Raw genomic sequence first — 23,628 nt, 5'->3', positions numbered from 1 at the left:
CACCTTTGGGACATCTAGCTGACTGCTAGATCAACTATATCAACTATATATCAACCATATCCATAGCTAGTTTATGCATGCCTGTGGCTAAGGGAGAACAAACTCTCCCCAAACAACTTTCTGGCCATCTAACTAAGCCCTGTCTCTACTCAGATCTATCCATGATCAACCAGGCCTGGCTTTCAATATAAGTTTCAGAAGAACCTTTCCCAAAACAGCTTTACTGGTATTAATAAACAAGTCAACTGAAGAATCAGCAATGCAAGTAGTCCTCGGCTTACATCACAATTGAGCCCAACATTTCAGTTGCTAAGCAAGACAGTTGCTTGGTGAACTTTGTCCCATTTTACAACCTTTCTTGCCATGGCTGTTAAGTGAATTACTGCAGTTATGAAGTTAGTAACCCACTTGTTAATTGAATCTGTCTTCCCCGTTGTTTTTGCTTGTCAGGTAGTCACAAAAGGTGATCACGGGACCCTGGGACACTGCCATAAATACTTGCCAGTTGCCAAGCATCCAAATGTTGATGGGACAATGGGGGGTGGCTACAATTATCTTAAGTGTGAAAAATAGTCATAGGTCTTTTTTTTGTCCCCAGTGCCATTGTAACTTTGAATGGTGACTAAACGAATGGTTGTAATGGAGTCAATAGGATAGACAGAGGACAAGGTATTACCAGTACACTAAACTGAAAAGAGGTCTCTAAGAGTGTAGTTGAATATCAACCATGTGAAATACATAAATAGTTATGTTAATATACATTGCCAGTTAGAAGAAATTCGAAGTAGAGAGCCCCCTCAAGAATTATAGAACACTGTGAGGAGCGATATTAATTCAGAGAAAGTATAATAATTGAAGGCAGGACTAAACCTAAGTCCTCCAATCAATGTGGTAAGAGGAGTAGAAAGACTATATATTGAAATAATAGGAAAAAACATATAGTTCCTGTAAATTGATACTAAAATGTTCACAAAGTGGCAAGGGACATGGTTACAAAATGCCACATAGCCTATTTTTGTTGCATAAATAATTATGAAATAGCTAAAAGGTTAATAAATAAATGCCACCATGGATGAATTATTATTAAAGGGCCCAGCTACTATCTCAAAGATACTAAGAGTCAGAGACATGACTAAGAGAAATCTTTCAGGAGAGCAGAATACATGAACACAGCTGTAATTGGCCCTTCCTAAAATAGCAAGTTACTCATTTTTACAAAACCAAGTTGGGTCATAAATGCAAAAGAAATAGTAAGCATATAATCAAAGAATCTGTTTTCATGACCTATACAATAATGCAGGTAATCCTTGATTTATGACTACAACTGAGCCCAAAATTAACTTTGCAAAGTGAAACATTTGTTAAGTGAGTTTTGCCCCGTTTTATGACCTTTCTTGCCACAGTGTTTTAGTGAATTACTGTAGTTGTTAAGTCAGTAACACACTTTGTTAAGTGAATCTGGCTTCCGCATTCACTTCGCTTGTCAGAAGTTAGCAAAAGCTGATCAAATGACCGTGGGACATTGCAAACGTCTTAAATAAAAACCAGTTGCCAAGCATCCAAATTTTGATCACATGACCATGGGGCCACTACAACGGTCATAAGTGTGAAAAATGGTCATAAATCACTTTTTTCAGTGCCATTGTAACTTGGAAGTCACTAAATGAACTGTTGCAAGTAAATGATTACCTGTGTTACATACCAGATATTTTATATGTGGCTGTATGACTGAACAGATACTTGAACAGTCAGGTATCATTGACCTAGAAAAACAGTGAAGATATTGCTTCCTAATGGAGTTCCTAACAAGGCTAGGCTGTGTCATGGAGACAAGTTGTTGTGTGATATCCCTATTGCAACTTGCTTCAATCTTGTCATAGCTATAGCTCTTATCACCACTGCTCTGTTTTAAAGATACACTTGAAAAGCATGTATCCATGTAAGCATGCATGCATGTATAGTGGAGCCTCGGGTCGTGACCGTAATCCATTCCTGGACTCTGGTCACAACCTGATTTGGTCATGTCCGGAAGCACATCCGAATGTGCATACGCGCAGTAAAAAAATTGGCGCTGAAGGGAAAAATTGGCACGGAAAGGAAATCTTTCCACACCAATTTTGTTTGCCACCTGATTTTTGATTCGTGACCTGATTCAAAAATCGGGTGGATTTTTTGTTTGCCACCCAATTTGGTCACAAACAGGAGCATTCGGACCCAAGGTTCCACTGTGTTTATTTCATTTAGAAACTACCCTTATTCTTTACAGAATTAGGGAGTTATGTTAGCGAGTTAGGGACCTAAGATAGCATTTCTACTCAGTTACTGAACTATCACAATATCATGTTAGTCAAAAACTTACATAAGTAAAACAATGTGCAGCAAGCAGCGTTCCAAAAACGAAGCTCACAAAAAAATAGTTGGATTTATACAACACAGCATGTCAAAAACAAACAAATCCCATTACAGGATAGGGCAGTGTTAACATTGCATTAACATCAAATCACAGCTTTTTGCTTTTTCGTAATTATTTTTGTTTTCTAAGATACTCGAAGATTCATATTCCACAATTTGGATTAGGTTTTTAAATTTTTCTCCCTTAGTCACCTCTGCTTCCGGAGAACAAAGCTAGGAAAACCTGGCTTTCTAACTTCAAGAGGAAGAAAATTGTGTTTGGCAAGAGTTTTAATCGTCTGTCCCTTCAACGCTTCTGTCCTACAGGTAGAAGATGTTAGGTTATGGCCCCTTGTGTTTGTAATCCAGCAGAAACTTTTGGACACTTGCTTGGCTTATGCCACCTATTACAGTTTGTTCGGGTTTTTTTTTTTTACACGTTTACTGCATTAATATAAAATCTGAAATCTTAAAATAACACCATTCTGTTTTCTTCTGACAGCCATTTTTAGCAGGCTGTTAATTTGAGCCCAATTCCAGAATTCCAGTTATCCTGCTTTAGTTATAAGTAATGAGGCAAAATAATATTAATCCTTATCAATGTGACTCATACAGAGACATATTTACTAAAATGACGGTAAACAGACTTCAGGTTTATAGATCCTACTGTTTGCAAGAACCTTAAGGGGGTTCTTATTCAAATTTGCCAAGCTGTTTGCCAACAGAAATCTGCCTCCTAAGCATTTTTTTGGCTCATACATGCTTATTTTCCTGAGTCACGGCTGTTTCTTTCAAGCAGCCTATTGGATGTTGTTGCTCTATTTACTTGATCTTTCTGCGTGTGCAGAAGGATCTCTTCCTGCTCAGTCTCTGAAATAGTTGATTCAGACTGCTACTGTGCTTCTGTAATGATAGCTGGTTATTTGGCTGCTCCAGAATGCCAGACTCATCCTCCAGCATGTTTTTCTATTTCTGAGGCTCATCTGCAGATAACTGAGATCCCACTGGCTCCTTTTTCTACAATTCAAATTCAATTCATCACAAAAGTCCATAACATATATTAAATTCTGCTTTGTTAGGGTATACACAGGACAGTCTAGACTAGTAGTGTGCCTTGCTGAGATAACCTTATAGTTCAGTCTTACCTTAAGTATTTTTTAAATTCATAAATATGTATGCGCGTGTTGATGTATGTACATACGTGTGAGTTAGTAAATAAAACAATAATGACATAGTAATTGTTTTCAGTTTGGAAATGCTTCTATATTTTCCATGGATATACTGTATGTTTCTTCTGTAAAGACAGAATTACAGTGGAATTATGCAACATGAAGCAGGGACAGAAGAAAGCTGAACACAATGAAACATGAAATGAAATGACTACAGGTTGATAGATTAGGTTTTGGCAAATTGACCAGGATTAGATATAGTCAGAAGATCACACTTTATTTTTCAGGACATGGAAAAGAAAAATCATGGTTGTTTTTATAATTAAGAAATATCTGGGAAGATCAGTACTTGGCTACAATGCAATCAGTGACTAAGTATCAGTTAGATTTTGTGGACAGTTCTTTAATATGACAATCCACGTTTATGCCCTAATCACTGATGCAGAAGAAGAGGAAATTGTTGGGTTTTATGATCAAATTCAACTTGAAAATGACAGAACATGGAGGCAAAATATGCTGCTTGTGATTAGAGACTGCACTACTAAAGTTGGAAACATTAAAGAGGAAATGTAAAAATGTAGTTGGATTGTATGGCTTAAAAATCTGAAATAAAACAGGAGACTGACTTAATTAATTTTGGCCGTTCCAATTTTTTTCATAGTTAACACTTTCTTCAGATAACCAAAATGACACCTCTATATAAAGCCCTTAGACAGAGTATATAAAAATCAATTTGGTTATACAAGTAATCCTCATTTAGTGACAGCCTCATTTAGCGACTGTTCACAGTTTCACAGTGATGAAAATGTAACTTTGCCACCAATTCTCATATTTACCACTTTCACAGGTCTAAAAAGGAAAGGAAAGCTGAAGGAAGATAATAAGCACAGTTGCTGTTTCACTTAGTTACTACTTCCCTTAATGACCAAGTTGATTGTATTATTTTTATTATTACTAAAAGAGATGGAAAGGCTCAGTAATAGCATCAAAAGCATGGGCAGATGCTGTCTGTGGATCAAATCATGAACTACTCAAGTGTAAGATCCAAGTTAAAGAAGTAGAAGAAAGCCAACCAGTTTCCACTATATGATTTTGAACATATATACCCATCATTTTCAATGAGGAAGCACTTTGAAATCCTGAACCTCGCTGATAAGCCAATAAATCAAACATTGTGCAAATGGATCACAAATCAAGCCAGGCAATTCTCACTTGAATCACAAATGACTGTTTAATTATCCTACTTCAGACACATTATGCAAAGACTTAGCTCTCTGGAAAAGGTTCTAATGATGAGAAAGGTGGAAGGAAAGCGAAAGACTAATAGTAAGGTGAATAGACTCTTTTACATTGGTTATACGTGCACCGTTTGAAGATCTAAAGCAGGGGTCCCCAAACTTGGCAACTTTAAGACTTGTGGACTTCAACTCCCAGAATTCTATGCTAAGCATAGCTGGCTGGAGAATTCTGGGAGTTGAAGTCCACAAGTCTTAAAGTTGCCAAGTTTGGAGACCTCTGATCTAAAGGATTAGGTTAAGGACAAATCTATCTGTGTGACCAATAAGAGTCGACATTGACTTGATGGCATATAATTATTTTTGGCATATAAAGCATTTTTCTTAGAAATACTCTGGGCCAGTAATGCCAGAAATACTAACTACTGAACATATATAAGGATCCCTGGAGGTTGCATATTGACTTTGAAAACCTTATTTGTTTGTTTGTTTGCCTGACTTATTGCATCAATATAACGACTAGATAGACAATAGATTTAACTAATACATAACAAAGAAATATTATTACAAATTTGACAATTTATGTTTAATATTTATATATGTGGAGTGGAATCTTTCCCACTCGATTCTAAGCTTCCTGGCCTACTGCCAAATTATCACACAAATCGCTTTCACACCTCCTACTTCCACTTATCACCTCCCTGCTATGTTCCTTCTACTTTCTGACATCTCATATGTGGAAAAATATTTTGTGCAGCTTTTTCTAAACCAAGTGCAAATTTGTGCACCACAGTACAAGAATACAGTGCAAAGAGTAAATTTCAAATATATATAATAATGACATATTTATATTTTTATGTATTTCTTAGTACAAAAGGTAGAATTATAGTATATGGCATACATGCTGGAAACTTTTTCTTTCAAGTCACTTTGGATTTCTGGCAACTGCTTCTTGTACTTTTCTTGACAGCATATTTCAGAAATGACTTGGAAGATCTTTTCTTCCCAAGGATAAGAAAAGTAACTGCCTAAGATCGCCCAAAAGGCAGGACTATCTCCAAGTTTCTAATCTAACACTTTAACTACTGCACCAAATGTACATCTCCACAGATTATAATATAAAGTCATAGTCATTTATAACTGCAATCAATATTTTCTAAGCATTTAATCCCCCCTCCCTCCTTTCCTTCTAGAATTTGGTATAGTAATGGAAAGAAAAAGGAAAAGGAAAACATTATACAAAAAGCATTTGAATCATCTTTCTCTTTCATTTTCCCTCATTCTTTCCTTCTTCTCTGAATGTATTCTCAACTTGATTAAACTTTAATTATTATTAATTTAAAATTTGAAATTTTGAACATGGATGTCATGCAGCCCAAACAGATACTAATTAAACCTTTTTTGAAGGGACTAGAGAAATTAATTCAATCTGCTTTCACGCCCTGGGGGCTCTGAGGTCCGGAGCGGATCAGTTACTGGTTGAAGACCGATTGGCCACCTGCTGTCTAGAAAAAAGTACAATCTTGCTGCCTCGGCTTATTTGCAGCAGCCCAGGATGCCTGAGGTTGCTGCAGAGCAGACTGTGAGGGAACTCCTGTCATGGTACTCCTGGCAAGTTGGAAGCCCAGAGTTTTGGTGATTGGTGACTAAATTAAGTATTTAGTTTTAAAATTCAATGTTTAGATTTTGTTGTATTTTTATTGTATTTTCTTAAATGTTACCCAGCTGCACTTGAATTTGGTTCGGTCCACACTCAGGACTTTTGTGGGCCACCTGCAGGCTGCATGTTTGACACTTCTGCTCTGGTCTAGAGAGTTGTTGTTTACATTATTTCTTAAGAGGGAAATTATAAAATGTTTCAACGTGCTTTTAATAGAATTTCAACATGATTTTTTCTACAATCACAATAGTAAATAGAGATAGAGCTGCTGCTATAAATGCTAGGTATTACAATACAAATCTTACAAAAAGCACATGTCTTTCAGTGAGGACTAAGCAACTTTATGGATTTATCTCACTGTTTTGGGTTATGACAGGATGAACTGGATGAACTCCGGGCTGAAATGGAAGAGATGCGTGACAGCTATCTTGAAGAAGATGTTTACCAACTACAAGAACTTCGACGAGAGCTGGATCGTGCAAACAAGAACTGTCGTATCTTGCAATATCGTCTCAGGAAAGCTGAACAGAAAAGCTTGAAAGTTGCACAAACAGGTCAAGTGGATGGAGAACTAGTCAGAAGCTTAGAACAAGATCTAAAGGTGGGTGAAGAATTTAGAGCTAGTGGTATTTAAGTCACAAATAAAGTCATCTTCTGCCTAATTGCAAGATGTATGTCACTTGACATTTTAGAACTAGAAAAGGACATCACATTTTATAAATGGAAATCAAAGAGTTCTTTGTATTGTAAATTAGTCAATTTATTTATCAATTTGATTTCTATAACACCCCAGTCTCATAACTCTGAAAGAATACATAGATATACATGTGACCCCCATGGCCAAAAATGTTGTACTTATCGTAGGTAAGCTATTTCATGTATAGGGCAACCAAGCTACAATTGTTTATATGTTGGTCATCTCACATTTGGATAACTTCTGTATGAGAAACTTAATGTATGTCCTTTTTGGAAACAGTAGTTTTTCTAGAATACAACAGTGAAGTAGCTGACTGAGGCATCTCTCTGTACACATTGTTCAACTTGTTTTGAAACAACTGCACTGGATAACCATGTTACGAAGCCAGGTTTAAACTAGAGCTTCATTTATTGATATAACTTAATTCATGTATTCATTTATTAGAATTATAAATAATGTAAAAGGACATGTTTTAATACTGTATAATTGTACTTTAAAACTTAGAAACACTTTTCAAATGAGGTGCTACCTTTCTAATCCTAGGGAAATGTTTCTGTGAAGCAGCATTGAAATATTCCTTCCATTATGTGCAATTTGAAGGACTGTGTTTTAAAATGGTTCAGAACTAGGCCTAGTTTTTCATTGCTTGAATAAATATTTTTTCATTGCTCCAAATTGTGCTGAATAAGCTATATGAGAAGATCAAAAGGCTATACACACACACACACACACACACACACACAGCAAGGTTCCTTTCTACTATATGTGATAGGTACTTTGTCTGTAATAATACATATATTTTCTTAATTGGAAAAAAATGGAAACCAAATGTTATATGATTTATTATGTTATATTAAATATGATATTAACTGATTTTTAATACCTCAAGAATTTAAAGTTGTAGTTTATATTAACTTAAGAACATTGTGGAATAATTAATTTAAGAATATTGTGGATAATACTGATCTTGAAGTGTTTAAATTTGTTTATCGCCAATATATTACTACTACTGTTATTACTATTAATAATATGTGATTAATGATGTGATCATTAGTACATAATTATATTTTTACAGTTAGCATTTTTCACTTTTCATTTTTCATTTCAGAATGAAACAGAACAATTAAAAAATTGAGATATTATTGAAATAACATGTACATCATCTGGATAATGGATAGATTTATTTTAAAAAACATTTATGGGACATTTTGGAGAAAGAAATGTATATATAATAATTGGCCATATTTGTTATGATAACTAGTTTCTTATCTTGGATTTGGAAGAGTTTTTCCTTTACCAGAAAGAACACTTATTCCTTTCATAACACTTCAACCAGGGAAAAAGAGAAAAAAAACTTATTTGTTGATATTTTCCCATGACTATGTACTAATTCCATACTGCTTTTATAGATTCAAGCAATAATTTAGGTAGTATCGACTATGGAAGGAGAGGGGATCAGCAAGCCTTACTTCTTTATCTATTCTTAATTAATGTAATCTGTTGGGTTATCTATTCTTTTAAAATTATTAAATATGACTCTGCTTTTTAAAAAAACAGGTAGCCAAAGATGTATCTGTCAGGCTGCACCATGAACTGGAAAATGTGGAGGAAAAGCGTGCTAAAGCAGAGGATGAAAATGAAGTTCTTCGCCAACAAATCATTGAGGTGGAAATATCCAAACAGGCATTGCAAAATGAGCTAGATAAATTGAAAGAGGTAAGTGGCAACAGTGTTACTTTGGGAATTAGAAATAAAGTGAAAAGCTGTCATAGCATTTGTCACTGCTTACAATGTGAATCATATGGGCAGTTTCTAAATTTGATAAATGAATAAAGAGCAATTTGGATCCTATACTAATGCATACATCAAAACTACAAACTACAGATATGGATCATTTAAAGAACAAATTGGTATGGAACATTTAAATTTGATGACTATGGATCAGGCTACCAACTACTAATCACAGAAACCAGGGTGGGTTTAAATCATGATTTAAATCATTAGTAAAAAGGCTTGATTTAAATCAACTCAATTTAAATCATAATTTTTAAAGAGCACCTGTCATCTCTGTCCCGCAGCGGCTCCTCCTCTGACCTGCTGTTGACTCACCAACAGCCCCAACATTGTAGAATATACAGCCTCATGCTACATAACTAAGCTCCATTTCTTGCTGAATTAACTAAATTATTGATGTATCTTAAATAGAAAACTAACTTTAGATAGATTTTTTTTACTCCAAAAGCATTTTATTAAAATACATTTGATCATAATAATAAAAAAATCCGATTTAAATTTTAAAAATCCGATTAAAAAAAACCCACCATTGATTTTTATCCACCCTGACAGAAACACACATCAGACTGATAAAGGAGAATATTTGTAGCTCAGGGTTGAAATGTGTGGTCCTTGTTGTTCTCTGTTTTCTTGCAGACATTTCATTACCCAATATCATAGGTAACATCATCAGTGCTAGTAAGGAGTGGGATTTGCTCTCAATTTATATTCCTGTGGCTTGCCCTGTCATGTTGAAGGGAGTATTGTTTCCTGTTAGTTTGATTGGCAGTTCCTTGATTGGAGTATTGTTTACTTGTTGATTGTTGATCTGATGTTAATCTTGGTGTTGCTCATCTGGATGTTGATTGCTCGTGGGGAGGTATTTTGTCTTTTTGTTCATTTTTGTGGCTTGTTGATTGACTATTTTGTACAATGTGTAAATGTTGTTTATATCTATGCATCTGTTGATCACCAATTTTGTCAGAGTTCCAGGCTTCCAGAAGTTCTCTACGTTTTTGGACTTGGGTTGGTTTAAGATGTCACAGTTTCCCAGTTGAAACTATGGTTAAGTCTGTCCATATGTTGTGAAATTAAAGAAAAGACTAACAATGTGTGAGGGCATAGGCAGAATACCAGAAGCTACAGAAATGCACCTGCAAGAATTGCATAATCTGTGAGATAAAAGATAGCTTGGGAAGCTTTAATCCATGGGGTCACCAGGAGTTGGCTACAACTCAACAGAGCATGACAACAAATTTATGTAATCTTAGCAGAATCCATTTTTATGTAACTTCTTTATATGCTTTAGTTATAAATAAAATCTGGATTTTCAGTTGATCTGTAAATGCAACATTTTGAAAGATTAGTTTTTGATATATTCCACTTTTCTCTAACATGATGCTCTGCAGATGTTCATGTTATTGTATGCTGGAAAGAAAAATGATGGGAAGAACCTGTTCCTTACATTTTACAATTAAGCCATAGTTATATAGTTCTGCACCACTAAAACTATTCCAATCATTAGTTTTTAGCAAGATACTGTAACATTTTTGTATGTTAAATGTTTTTTCAGATCTCATTCATTTCTTACTAACTTGTTTTACAGCGTTATGTCAAATCATTCTGCAGCTGCCACTCTATTTTTAATCCTCCTTACATTTTGCCTCTACAACAGTACTACCCTCGATAGAGGGATTTATTTTCTGGACAACAACTATATGAACAGCTGATGGTACTCTTTTTGTTTTGTGGGCCTTATGAAAGTAAAAGGATCATTAAGCAAGTAACATAAAAGCTAGATTTATTTCTGTAGTTAGAAATGCCATAACCTCTTTTATGCATATTTTACATAGTACAAATATGGAAGTGGAAAAGTAGTTATATAAATCAAAACATTTATTCCAATAAATTTTGTTACTTAAAATGCATACCCATATTAAGAAACTTAAAACTGTGCTCATCTTTATCCTAATGATACTAAACACGTGAAGAAAATACAAATACAAAACAGCAAAAGCAATCTTTAGCATCAAGATGCTTTACAAAGCCCTGATTGTGGATTTCTTTTAGAACTCTCTGTGATATTGTAGTGCTGCTACAAAAGAAAGGCAATTATACCATGGTACCAACCAGTTAATGAAGATTTATGTCAGCTGTGTGCAACATGGTCCCATCACTTGATATTTTCTGAGCTATTATTTGAAACAAATAAGGGAATAACAAGCTTCTGAACCATGACATTCATTGTTTGCATTGATTCACAAGCATCAAATAAATATTAAATTACATAGTTAACAACTTTTTGAAGTGCCTTCCTTAAGAATATAGTTATAAAGAATGATGAAGCTGTATAAAGCAATAATAGTTATAAAGAATGTCACAATCACAGCAATGAGCATGTGCTACCTCCTAAAGGTATCTGCTATTCCTACCAGTTCTATGTTCTGGTTCATAGAGCTGTGGTGACGCAGTTATTAGAATGCAGCACTGCAAGGTAACTCACTGCTCCCTCCACAAGTTCGATTCTGAGTGGCTCAAGGTTGACTCAGTCTTCCATCCTTCTGAGGTCAGTAAAACGAGGAGCCAGATTGTTGGGGGCAAGATGCTGATGCTTAGAGCTGTAAAGCACTGTGAGGTATATAAGTCTAAATGCTCTTTGCTATTCTATAGGTAGTTGGGACCAAAATTTATATCATTAAGCAATGCAATTGAAAAGCATAACCATGTTGTTTATTGACAGCAATCCCTGCATTCCAGGTTGCTGTCATTAACTGAATCCCACTACCATTAGGTGAGGAAATTTCCTGTCCTCTTCCCACAACCAACTCAGTGTTGAAGGTGGAAGGAAATGGTAAATCACAGGCAAATAGTACCTTTAAAATTCCAATGATGAGGCAGATTTGATATGAATTGTAAAGCTTCCAAAAAGTCCCTTAGGCTTTCTGGCACTGCCCTGAATCATTCTACTTGCTCAGGAAGATGAGTGACTGTTTGGGCAATAAGGTAGATTATATATCAACAAGTCCTCCATTCTGTCTCTATGACTTAATATCAGGTACATATCCTAAAATCTTAAAATAATAGGCTGTCTTTGTGAAGACAATGGAATGTTCAACTTACCTCTTCAGTTCATGCTTATGCTATACTAAGAACTGATAGCCACAACAGGGTTAACCTTGTAGCCAACTAACCACTAGAAGCTAACCACCAGATCGCAAGAACACAAGCGAGCAGTCAGACAAGGTGACACAAACTGATTGGTAGTCTAGTCTCCCATTACAATGAACAAGGACATTCATTCAGTTTTGCAGCTACTAAGATTGTTGGCTGAGCGGTACAAAAATAGCCAGGGAAATGATTGAAGCCTGGGAAAGAGACCCTTGGTCAATCAACAGGAGTGCTGATTTATCACCAGTTTATCAAGTACTTAAGAGCCAGAGGACTTGGCAGCATAAGGAAACAACAGCCAACGACTTAATCGACAACCAAAAAGCCACACATAACCGGGCACCACATAAATACTACAAATAAAATAGCCCCAAACAACACATTCTGGTGAGAGAGAAGTTTCCTTAGGGATGGGCTCCAGCACAAGTCCGAAAGCTCAGAAGACTAAACATCTGGTCCCAGTGACTGAGCCAGATTGAATCCTGCAACATTATCCTGGGCTATGTATATTTGCCTTCATTCATTGTAGCCAACTTTCCAGGTTTCTGTCCTGTGTACAAGTTCATTATCCTCATTCATACATCATAAATGTTTTATTTTGACCAGTTTGGCATTAACAACATTAATAAAATAGAGGATAGACTTATAGAGAAAGGTGGATCCTGATCACTGGGTCAATTTTTAGTAGCCCCTTTCTTATGTCAATCCATTTCACTGCTGTATTTTCATGGGAGACTTTTTTTAAATTTAAACTGAAATAGTTTTTATGCCAGCCCTCCACTTCCACCCCAATATGTATTTACTCATACCCTTCAGATATTGTGGCCATCCAATAGATACACTGAAATTTGGGGGGGGGCAGCAAGGGTCAGTGATTTGGATCAGTGTTTATTACATCCCAATTAGTAGGCTAATGCAGGGATCCCCAACCTTTTCGACGCCGCGGCCCGGTTCTGGCATCAGCTGGGCGCCGCGGCCCGGTACCGGCGTCAACTGGGCGCCGCCATCTTTGACGAAGGGCGCTTCCGGTGACATCACCGGGCGCTTTCGTCAAATGGCGGTGCCAGCGCTTCGGTGAGCTTTTTCGGGTAGAAATGGCTTTCTACCGGAAAAGCTCACGAAGCGCTATACGCCATCTTTTGACGAAAAGTGCTTCCGGTGCACTTTTTTACCAAAAAAAGATGGCGGCGCCCAGCAACCAGCGGCCCGGTAAGGCTTGTTCCGCGGCCCGGTACCGGTCCGCGGACCGGCGGTTGGGGACCCCTGGGCTAATGGATAGGGATTCAAAAAGCTATCATAACATAAAATTCTCTCTTTATAATATGCTGTCTTGCTACAGATTAATAGATGAGAAAAAAATCTTCTGGCGAACTGATGAACTGCTGCAGCAGGTAGTTGCCTCTGGCAGTATTTGTAAATAAGGTAGCCTGGGGTTTAATCATCAATATGGCTCACTCCTCCAGATTGTAATGGGGGGGGGGAAATGAAACAATCACAGAGTATAATCCTAAACATTTACCTTGGAGCAAGTCCCATTGAACTTACATCACAGTAGATCTATATTAAGTAGATAGGTCAGCTACTTATAAAACATGTTTTAAGCTGGTGTCCTTATAGTAATGCATCAGAAGACTGCCCCTTATTTCATTACCATTTCTATCACTGATGGGACAATAGTAGAGAACAAATGAACTTTTTATATATATATTTTTAAAAAGTTGAATTAATTCATTTCATAATTAAGCATGCTAAAACCTGTTTAATGAAGCAATGCTTTATATAACAATACATCATGAGCTATGAGAAAGTAACCAGAGGTCCACACAATTTCCACATAATTTATCTGTAATTTAGAATGACCAAATTATTTACATAGGTCTGATGTACTGTTTAAGAAAATATTTTTGAATTACGATAAAAATGTTATCTGCATGTAAAACATTCATAAAAATCTTGAAAAACTATGGATTATTTAAAATAATAAATCTCTAAGTGTCTAAAATATAATTAGAAGTATAGTATATGTTAACATTGTAAAGTTGTATGTGTTTCTTTGCCCTGGTGTCTTAGATAAAAAGAACTTAAATTTATGCAACAAGTTTCAAATATATAATCTTAGAGAGGAAATCATTTTATAAACCTACTGCTTTCCAGAAATGATGGGGATTTATCCATCACACATTAATATAATCCTCCAAATTTAATCCTCTAAATCAGTGATCCCCAACCTTTTTGATGCCGCGGCCCGGTACCGGCATCAGCTGGGCACCGTGGCCCGGTACCGGCATCAGCTGGGCGCCGCCCGGTGCGGCATCAGCTGGGCGCTGCCATCTTTTTGATGAAAGCGTGCTTCCGGTGAGCTTTCTACCGGAAAAGCTCACCGGAAGCACTTTTTCATGAAAAAGATGGCGGCGCTCAGCAAGCCGCTGGACCGGTAGGAGTTGTTCCGCGGACCGGGACCGGTCCGCGGACCGGTGGTTGGGGACCCCTGCTCTAAATCAGCCTTTCTCAACCTTTTCACCCTAGAAGATCACTTGAAATAATTTTGAAGTCTCAGGGAGCCCCTACATAAAAATAGAAAACATTCAAAAACTCATTTTATATATAAAACCCACATTTAACAATGTTTACAACAACACCAAAGTGGCAGGCCAGCAACTGATTGCAGTGCATAAAAATTGCCAGCACTATAACTGCTAGCAATGTAAAGTATGTTAAAAACCAGAACAGTGACAGCGCGTTGCCTTTTGGGAGAAATAATTCAAAATATTACAGATTGAGCTGTATTATCTGATAGACTCTATGATCATAAGATATGTAACTTAAATTCAGGTAGTCCTTCTTTAGTGATCACAATTGAGACTAGCAGTTCTGTTGGTAAGTGAAATAGTCGCTAAGTGGGAAATCCAGATCATGAATGGAACTATGCTTTCCTTTTCACCATTTCCCTGTCCTTTGGAATGGTCACCAGGTGCTGGGATAGCCAGATTACAGCGCCTGCCTGTTTTTGCTTTTAATTGCTTCCCGATCATTCCCTCACCTGAAATGTTCACCATAGCATTGAGATAATTTGCCAGAAGGGAATCTATGTTTATATTCACATTCATTGGAGGGGAAAGGATTACAAAACAGTAAGGAGGCACATAAATGAAAATACATATTAAAAGGAATACAATGGCACTAGCAACCTAAAGTCCATTGTGCACACAGACACTGAATTCCCCATTGTGTGCCTGCTTACTGTCTTGTAATCCCTCTCTCTTCAATCTCTCTGCTCTGTGAAGAGAGAGTAGAGGGGAAAAAACAAATCAGGCACTTGAGAAATTGCAGATAGAGATGGTTTGATTTTTCTCTTTCCTCCCATGTTTGCTTATTTAAGCAATCTCTTGTGAGGAAGGGAAAAAGGAAAAACAAGTGACTTCTGTAGGCAATCCCATGACCTATTTTTTCTCCCTCACCCCCCACTAGGACAGTGGAGAAATTGGAGAGGAAGGGATTACAAGAGAATGACCAGGCATACAATAAAGAATAAATTGGTCTATTTGTGTCACATGCTAGCCTCAGTATGCTCAGGGCTGCTCGCATTACTGAACTGCATTCCTTGCAATGTGAATTCACCATTGTGAACTTTCTTACTTTCTTGTAATCCCTTCCTCTCCAATTGTGTACGTTCTAAAAAGAAAAAGTAAACAGGTCAAATACAGGATATGTATTGACTGTTAATAGCTATGTGATGCTGCAAAGCATGTAAATGTGAGCATTGGTCATAAAATTATTTTTTCAGCATCATCATAATTTCAATAAGTCACTGAAGAAGGCAGTCATTAAGCAAGGTCTATCTGTATCCCTGATATAACAAATACCAAATCAGAATAGTAATCTCAGCATAAGTACAGATTCTTTCTTTTCTAGTTCCATTGTGCTTTTATTTTTCTTTTGCCTTTAGCCAAATTGGCTGAAAATTATGAGATTTGATATCTAATATTTATGAAAGCACTGCATTGGGAAAAGCTGTGCAAACAAATGGCCTTTGCTTTAGGTTCTTCCTCTAGTTTGATAGAGGTTGAAGAATAAATAAATTTGGAAGGTTTCCCAGATTGTTAAAATGATAAATAAATATTTCATACTTCATAACAATTTATCATGTAAAAGCTAGCATCTTTGTGACTATAAATGCCTATACTTTGAATTAGAATTGAGAAAATTTAACATTCATGTTAGATTTTAGTTTCTGAACATTTTTAAAACCCAGAATACAAAGTTGGTGGTGTTGAGTAATGGACTCCTATTTAATTTCACATTGAAGTATGAAAAGAAATAGAAATAAATGTACACTATTTTAAACTAAAATACAGGTGAAACTCGAAAAATTAGAATATCGTGCAAAAGTTCATTTATTTCAGTAATTCAACTTAAAAGGTGAAACTAATATATGAGATAGACTCATTACATTCAAAGCAAGATAGTTCAAGCTGTGATTTGCCATAATTGAGATGATTATGGTTTACAGCTCATGAAAACCCCAAATCAATCCACAATCTCAGAAAATTAGAATATTGTGAAAAGGTTCAATATTCTAGACCCAAAGTGTCCCACTCTAATCAGCTAATTAAGCCATAACACCTGCAAAGGGTTCCTGAGCCTTTAAATGGTCTCTCAGTCTGGTTCAGTAGGAAGCACAATCATGGGAAAGACTGCTGACCTGACAGTTGTGCAGAAAACCATCACTGACACCCTCCATAAGGAGGGAAAGCCTCAAAAGGTAATTGCAAAAGAAGTTGGATGTTCCCAAAGTGCTGTATCAAAGCACATTAATAGAAAGTTATGTGGAAGGGAAAAGTGTGGAAGAAAAAGGTGCACAAGCATCAGGGATGACCGCAGCCTGTCAGGAAAAGGCCATTCAAAAGTGTTGGGGACTTTCACAAGGAGTGGACTGAGGCTGGAGTCTGTGCATCAAGAGCCACCACACACAGCTGGATCCTGGACATGGGCTTCAAATATCGTATTCCTCTTGTCAAGCCGCTCCTGAACAACAAACAACATCAGAAGCGTCTTACCTAGGCTAAAGAAAAACAGACCTGTTGCTCAGTGGTCCAAAGTTCTCTTTCTGATGAGAGCAACTTTTGCATCTCATTTGGAAACCAAGGACCCAGAGTCTGGAGGAAGAATGGAGAGGCACACACTGCAAGATGCTTGAAGTCCAGTGTGAAGTTTCCACAGTCTATGTTGATTTGGGGAGCCATGTCATCTGCTGGTGTTGGTCCACTGTGCTTCATTAAGTCCAGGGTCAACACAGCCATCCACCAGGAGATTTTGGAGCACTTCATGCTTCCTTCCACAGACAAGCTTTATGGGGATGCTGACTTCATTTTCCAGCAGGACTTGGCATCTGCCCACACTGCCAAAAGCACCAAAACCTAGTTCAATGACCATGGGATTACTGTGCTTGATTGGCCAGCAAACTCGCCTGACCTGAACCCCAAAGAGAATCTATGGGGCATTGCCAAGAGAAAGATGAGAAACATGACACCAAACAATGCAGAAGAGCTGAAGGCCGCTATTAAAGCATCCTGGTCTTCTATAACACCTCAGCAGTGCCACAGGCTGATAGCTTCTATGCCACGCCACATTGAGACAGTAATTGCTGCAAAAGGGGCCCAAACCAAGTACTGAGTACATATGCATGCTTATACTTTTCAGAGGTCTGATATTGTTTTATGTACAATCCTTGTTTTATTGATTGCATGTAATATTCTAATTTTCTGAGATTGTGGATTTGGGGTTTTCATGAGCTGTAAGCCATAATCATCACAATTATGACAAATCACGGCTTGAACTATCTTGCTTTGCATGTAATGAGTCTATCTCATATATTAGTTTCACCTTTTAAGTTGCATTACTGAAATAAATGAACTTTTGCACGATATTCTAATTTTTTGAGTTTCACCTGTATATTACGTTGTTCATTTGTTATAAATGTATTACTTTCATAAAACATTTGATCAGTTTATTGATACTTGTTCATACTTTCCTTCCTTAATTAGAAATCTACCTATTGTTCTGCTGCCTGAGTTTTTATGTTCCCTAATCTAAACTAATGAGTGGTCAGCAGGCGGAAGACCATTAAGCAGCAGATCTATGTAACAGCTTCAGGGTATCATAATGGGGGAATTACAGTTCGGCAGAACTGGAAGGAAAGCTTTGTAGGGTAGAGGAAAGAAGATGGAGGTAGACAAAATGCTGGCTTTAGAAGCAGGGTTTGACAAAGTTAGCAGGATGAAATGAGAAGGATAGAAATTAAACAAGAGAAGCAGGGTTTAGGGACAAGGTTTGACATGGCAGAAAAAAAACAACCAAAGTGAGATTTCCTTTGTGTCAAGCTTGACTACAAGTTGATAGTTTTCTTGTCCACAATAAAAAAGTGCTTCCATCCAGGAATGAATGAATAAACTTGTGTGGATATGTGGATGGATGGATGGATGGATGGATGGATGGATGGACAGACAGACAGACAGACAGACATTTATTTTTGCAGTCTAGCTTGCAAGGCTGAGATTTGCTGGTTGTCCCATATTAAATAGGTCCCATTCTGCTTTTCAAGATTATGTAGATGTCAGATAGATGCTGCCACCTCTTTGGGTAGCAAAGAAGCAAATAAGAAAATACGGTTTCATTTTGATTAATATTAATACTTGTGGGTGGCTAATAACATAAAGCTAAGCTTAGAAGAGTCTGAAAATAGTCTGTAACGTGTTTATTATGCAGAACATTTGAAAGGATGTTTTTCTGTTAAGAATATTCTGAGAGAATATTCTTTTGTATTTTATCTGTAATTATCACATAAGAAACGCTATATGTTAGGTCACAAAATTGTCTTCTAATTGATAAATAATAACTTCAAATTAATCTTGGGAGTGAATAAGAATGTTGAAAATGTAGATCTGTTGGAAATTCCAGCAAGACTAACTGGCTGAAGCTTAATATATTCCTTGTAGATAAAACAAAGACACACACACACACACACACACAAAACAACAACAACACTGCAGCAAGTAAATTTCATGCATTCTCTTAGCAGCTCGTCTCTACTTCTATTGTGTTTCAATTTTCACACTGCAAATTTTTTAGAAAAAAAATCTGAAATCCCCATGGCTCATGCAATTAAGGCAGCATCCAAGTATTCAAGGTTGAAGGGTGTTTGCCCATAATAACTTCACTGTGCTGTAATAACATCCTCATCTGAAAAATATGAGGTGTGTCTTGATTATTCATAAAATACCATTATCTCATAATAGTTATGCTACTCAAAAGTATTTAGTATTAGAAGTTGTACACATCCCAGAGAAAAGTCAAATTCAACATTACTTGAAGTGGAAAACACGCAGAACAAAGATGAAATAAATTTATACAGCTAAAAAGAACTTGAAGAAAAAAGTAACAGAAAGTTTTATCCAATTTTTTAATTGGTTAAAAAATACTTGGCAAAAACTTTCAGAAACCACTTGACTTCAAGAGAAAAGGTGTCATGGAGATCAGGGGTCCCCAACTCCTGGCCCACAGGTCACTACTGGTCTGTGGCCTGTTAAGAACTAGACCACACAGCTGGAGGTGAACCGCAGGCAAGTGAGTAAAACTAAAATCTCCCTTCCCCCAGTCCATGGAAAAAAACATCTTCCACAAAATTGGTCCCAAAAGTTGATGCCAAACTTTTTGATGCCAAAAAGTTGGGGGCTGCTGATGTAGATCTCCTGTAGAAGGCTGTTCCAAATGGTTGGTAGCACAACAAAAAAAACAGAAGTTTCCTACTGTCCTTTAAATCTTCCTTTGAAGAAACCTTCAACAATCTCACTAAGACAAGATTATTGAATGACATAGCCATCTTGAAGTAGCCAAAACCTGCATTTTGAATTGTAGCTAGAGGCTTATTGGCAAATAACACAGAGTCTGTAGCAACAAAGATGTAGGTATGTAGCAGCTTTCAGTCACCAGCAAACAGACTACTGCATTTTCTACTAAGTACAGCTTCTGAGTAATCTTCAAAGTCAGTAACATGCAGAGCACATAGCAACAATCTATATGAAAAGTAATTCCTTGAATACAATTCTGATCAAAGTCCATACCTTTCATAACTTTAAACAAAAAGGGCAGCTTTCAAATTATCAAAAGCTTTGTCTGCATCTAAGAAGATTAACTTGGCTTGTTTTTCATTATGTTTTTTAAATATTCTATTATATCTGGAACTATTTTCTTACTATTCCTTTAGATAAAAATTCACATTAATCTTCATGAATAAACTCGAATAAAATATTTTAATCTACCAGACAAAATTAATATGAATGCTTTATAATCATTATTCAATAAAGAAAATGTTTGTAGCATAAGAGAAGTAATTCAAACTTTGTTTTTATGTATGATAACAATGTTTGCATAAAAGTAGATGGACTTACAAATGCCAATAATAGAAGAATGGATGATGAAGCTGGTGGAACTGGTAGAGATGATAAAATTGACAGCTTTGATTAAAGACTTTGATCAATTTTATTTCTACATGGACACCAGATTTGGAGTTTTTGCAAGAAACTAAATAAATGAAAATTTGATTTTGGGATTTAATTATATCCGAATTTATATGGGATTATGGAATTAACATAAATTATTGTGAACTTTGGAGGAAGAATTTGATGTATTTTAACTACATATCTACCAATTAAAGTATTATTTTTCTATTCTATTTACTTTTTTCTTTTTGTACTTTTATCTTGATTTTTTCCTGACTTTTCCTTTTCCTTTTTGCTCATTTATCTTTTATTTTTTTTAAAAAAATCAGTAAACAATTTATAAAGAAAGAAAATTGGACTTTGAAGAAGCAGGATAAAAGCAGTACTAATGCTTTTGAACTTTCATGTGGGAGAACACTTCTGTGAATACCTTAAATAGCCAAGGAAACAAATCAAAACACTCATACAAACAAAAAAAAGATACATCAAGCAAATCAGCCCAGTGCTTTCATTTGAGGCACAATACTAGATTCAAATTACCATACTTTGAACATATGGTACAAAGATCTTTCAGGATCAGTCTAGAATGATTGCCAAGGTGAAAGGAATGAGAAAAAAATGATAACCAGTAAGGATGACCCCTATAAATATTCTATTATAGTTATAGTGGTAATGGGTACAGTATTAGAATACCTGAAGGACCAAGTAGGGGATAGTTCATCCGAGAGTACATCTATCTATGTGGTCACTAAGTCAACAAAAATTTGATGGTACCTAATCACTAAATCAATCATGAAAATTTGCCATTCATGCTTTATTCTTTCTGTCTGAATAAAAGAAACTAAAAAAAAATGTTTTTAACACAGTATATAGCTTAAAAAAGGAAAATTTTACAGGATAATAGCTATTAGATCGAGTCTTCATAAATATTTTTTAAATAATATAGATATTTCTGTTATAGTATTGAAAACAATTGCTTTAGTAATAATTTTAAAGTTGTACTAATTATCAACCAAATGTAATTATAATTTATATGTAAAGCAATATGCAGGTAGCTATAAGTATAACTTAAAATCTTCTAAGGATATTTCCTTCATTTGCACTACACATATCTTCTTGAATGTCTGATAAGATTCCCGATAAAAGAAATGATTTATTTAAATGTGTAATTTAAGTAAAAAAAATAATAAAGTGTAAGATTTGTTAAGCCTGGATTCCCCAACGGGTGTTAAGAAAAACAAACTAAACAGAATGTGCAGCGAAGTCAGATAGGAAGACAGGTAAATGTGTGAGATAAGCCTTCTCGTTAACACGCAGTAAAAATGCAGATACGCTTGTGCTATCAAAATTATAATTTATTCCATTTAAGAATTATAGCATAGTCATGTAAACAGTCCAGTAGTCATATATCAATTTCAGTCAAGTCTTGTCAGGGATACTCTATTTGCAAAGTCCGTGTGGAATAGCCAGTGTCAGTACACATATAATAAATCTGTCCAAAACTTATCTTCTCTCCATTGAGAAATATCTTCAAAGTAATCCAACACTTCTTCTCCTCCCCGATCCAGCAAGAATGCAGTCTTCAATAAGCCAGCCAGTAAGAGCCAGAGAGTGCCTTGCTGCTTATATAGTACTTTTACAGCTGCACCCTTAATTACATTCCTTTAGCTTAAAGTCACATACACTTTATCTGACAAACCATGATTCATCATTTTATTATCTTTACCCAAAACAGTTAGGGTAAAACAATGTTATCCCTAACATGATTCACTATTGTATATTTAATATATGAAGCTTCATTTCTTTTAAAGTAGGTAAATTCTAAATTATCTTGAGCATTCATCAATTGTTGTGGGAAAAGAGAATATTAATGGAAATACATGCTTGGCTATTAAGAGGAACAATCTGTCCCTGGTTTGCGACTATAATGCCTATATTTGCCACTTCATGGTGTTTTCCGAGTCTGTATGCATGCTCTGATATATTTTTTAAAAAATATATACATTAGTTTATATGGCTGTCAATCTCACCAATGTGACACTACATACTACTCTGTATGTACTCACATTCCAATGAAGTTAAAAAAAAAAACATTACTACCAATCTGCCTTCAATTGAGGACCTGTATACTGCAGGAGTCAAAAAGAGGGCTGTGAAAATATTCACAGACCCCTCATATCCCGGACATAAACTGTTTCAACTCCTTCCCTCAAAACGATGCTAATAGAGCACTGCACACCAGAACAACTAGACACAAGGACAGTTTTTTCCTGAACGCCATCACTGCTAAACAAATATTTCCCTCAACACTGTCCAACCATTTGCAAGTCTGCATTAATATTACTATTAATCTTCTCATCACTCCTTATCACCCATCCCCTCCCACTTGTGACTGTATGACTGTAAGTTTGTCGCTTGTATCCTTATGATTTATATGGACTGTTTCCTAGTATGATTTGATTGCTTATTGTACCCTATGACTATTATTAAGGGTTGTACCTGATGATTCTTGACATTTGCACCAAAACAAATTGTGTGTCCAATCACACTTTGCCAATAAAAGAATTCTATCCTATTCTATCTATTAATATAGAGGAGGTGGCTTCTGGAAAACTGACAAATCTTGTAATGATGCAAGATTTTAAATATATATTGAAATAAATTAGTGAACATTAATGTTAGTGATGAAAAAAATAAAATAACAAATATGATACCTCTCTCCTCAAATTGTGATTTTGCTTCAATCTACTTAATATTATGATCCCACTTGTTATATATGTGTGCCTTGTCTTGTCCAGCTATATCTATGGAAATCTTTTTCCAGTCTTGCAAAAATGGTGCAGTGGGGCTGCTAATTGAATAAAGAAAATCCTCTGCTCTTACAGAGATTATGGATAGGTTTGTTTTCAGAGTGTCACAGAAGGACACGGAAGTAGGCAAGATATAATTCTGCTCATTTCTTCCATGTGGCTGTTAGAAAGTCTGAAAGGGAAGGATTAGATTTGGGGGCCTTCTCTAGCTTCTGGGTTAAATCAGA

General features: G+C 36.0%; 1 protein-coding gene across 6 annotated transcripts in view; it reads left to right on the top strand.

Annotated features, from left to right (window-relative positions):
• MTCL1 (microtubule crosslinking factor 1) overlaps nucleotides 1-23,628 on the top strand; it is a 94,593-nt gene that overhangs the window by 13,368 nt on the left and 57,597 nt on the right. For all 6 annotated transcript variants that reach the window (XM_087961529.1, XM_087961526.1, XM_087961527.1 and 3 more), the window contains 2 exons: nucleotides 6,832-7,056; nucleotides 8,710-8,868. In XM_087961529.1, the coding sequence (XP_087817655.1) occupies nucleotides 6,832-7,056; nucleotides 8,710-8,868 (384 nt within the window). The remainder of the gene's footprint in view (nucleotides 1-6,831; nucleotides 7,057-8,709; nucleotides 8,869-23,628) is intronic.

The sequence above is a fragment of the Notechis scutatus genome, chromosome 3 (genome assembly GCF_049901735.1).
Source record: "Notechis scutatus isolate UNSWTSFEM ecotype Mainland chromosome 3, rNotScu1.2, whole genome shotgun sequence".
Taxonomy (NCBI): Eukaryota; Metazoa; Chordata; class Lepidosauria; order Squamata; family Elapidae; genus Notechis; species Notechis scutatus.
Note: the sequence above shows the minus strand (reverse complement) of the source record. Positions and strands in the feature narration are given on the sequence as shown.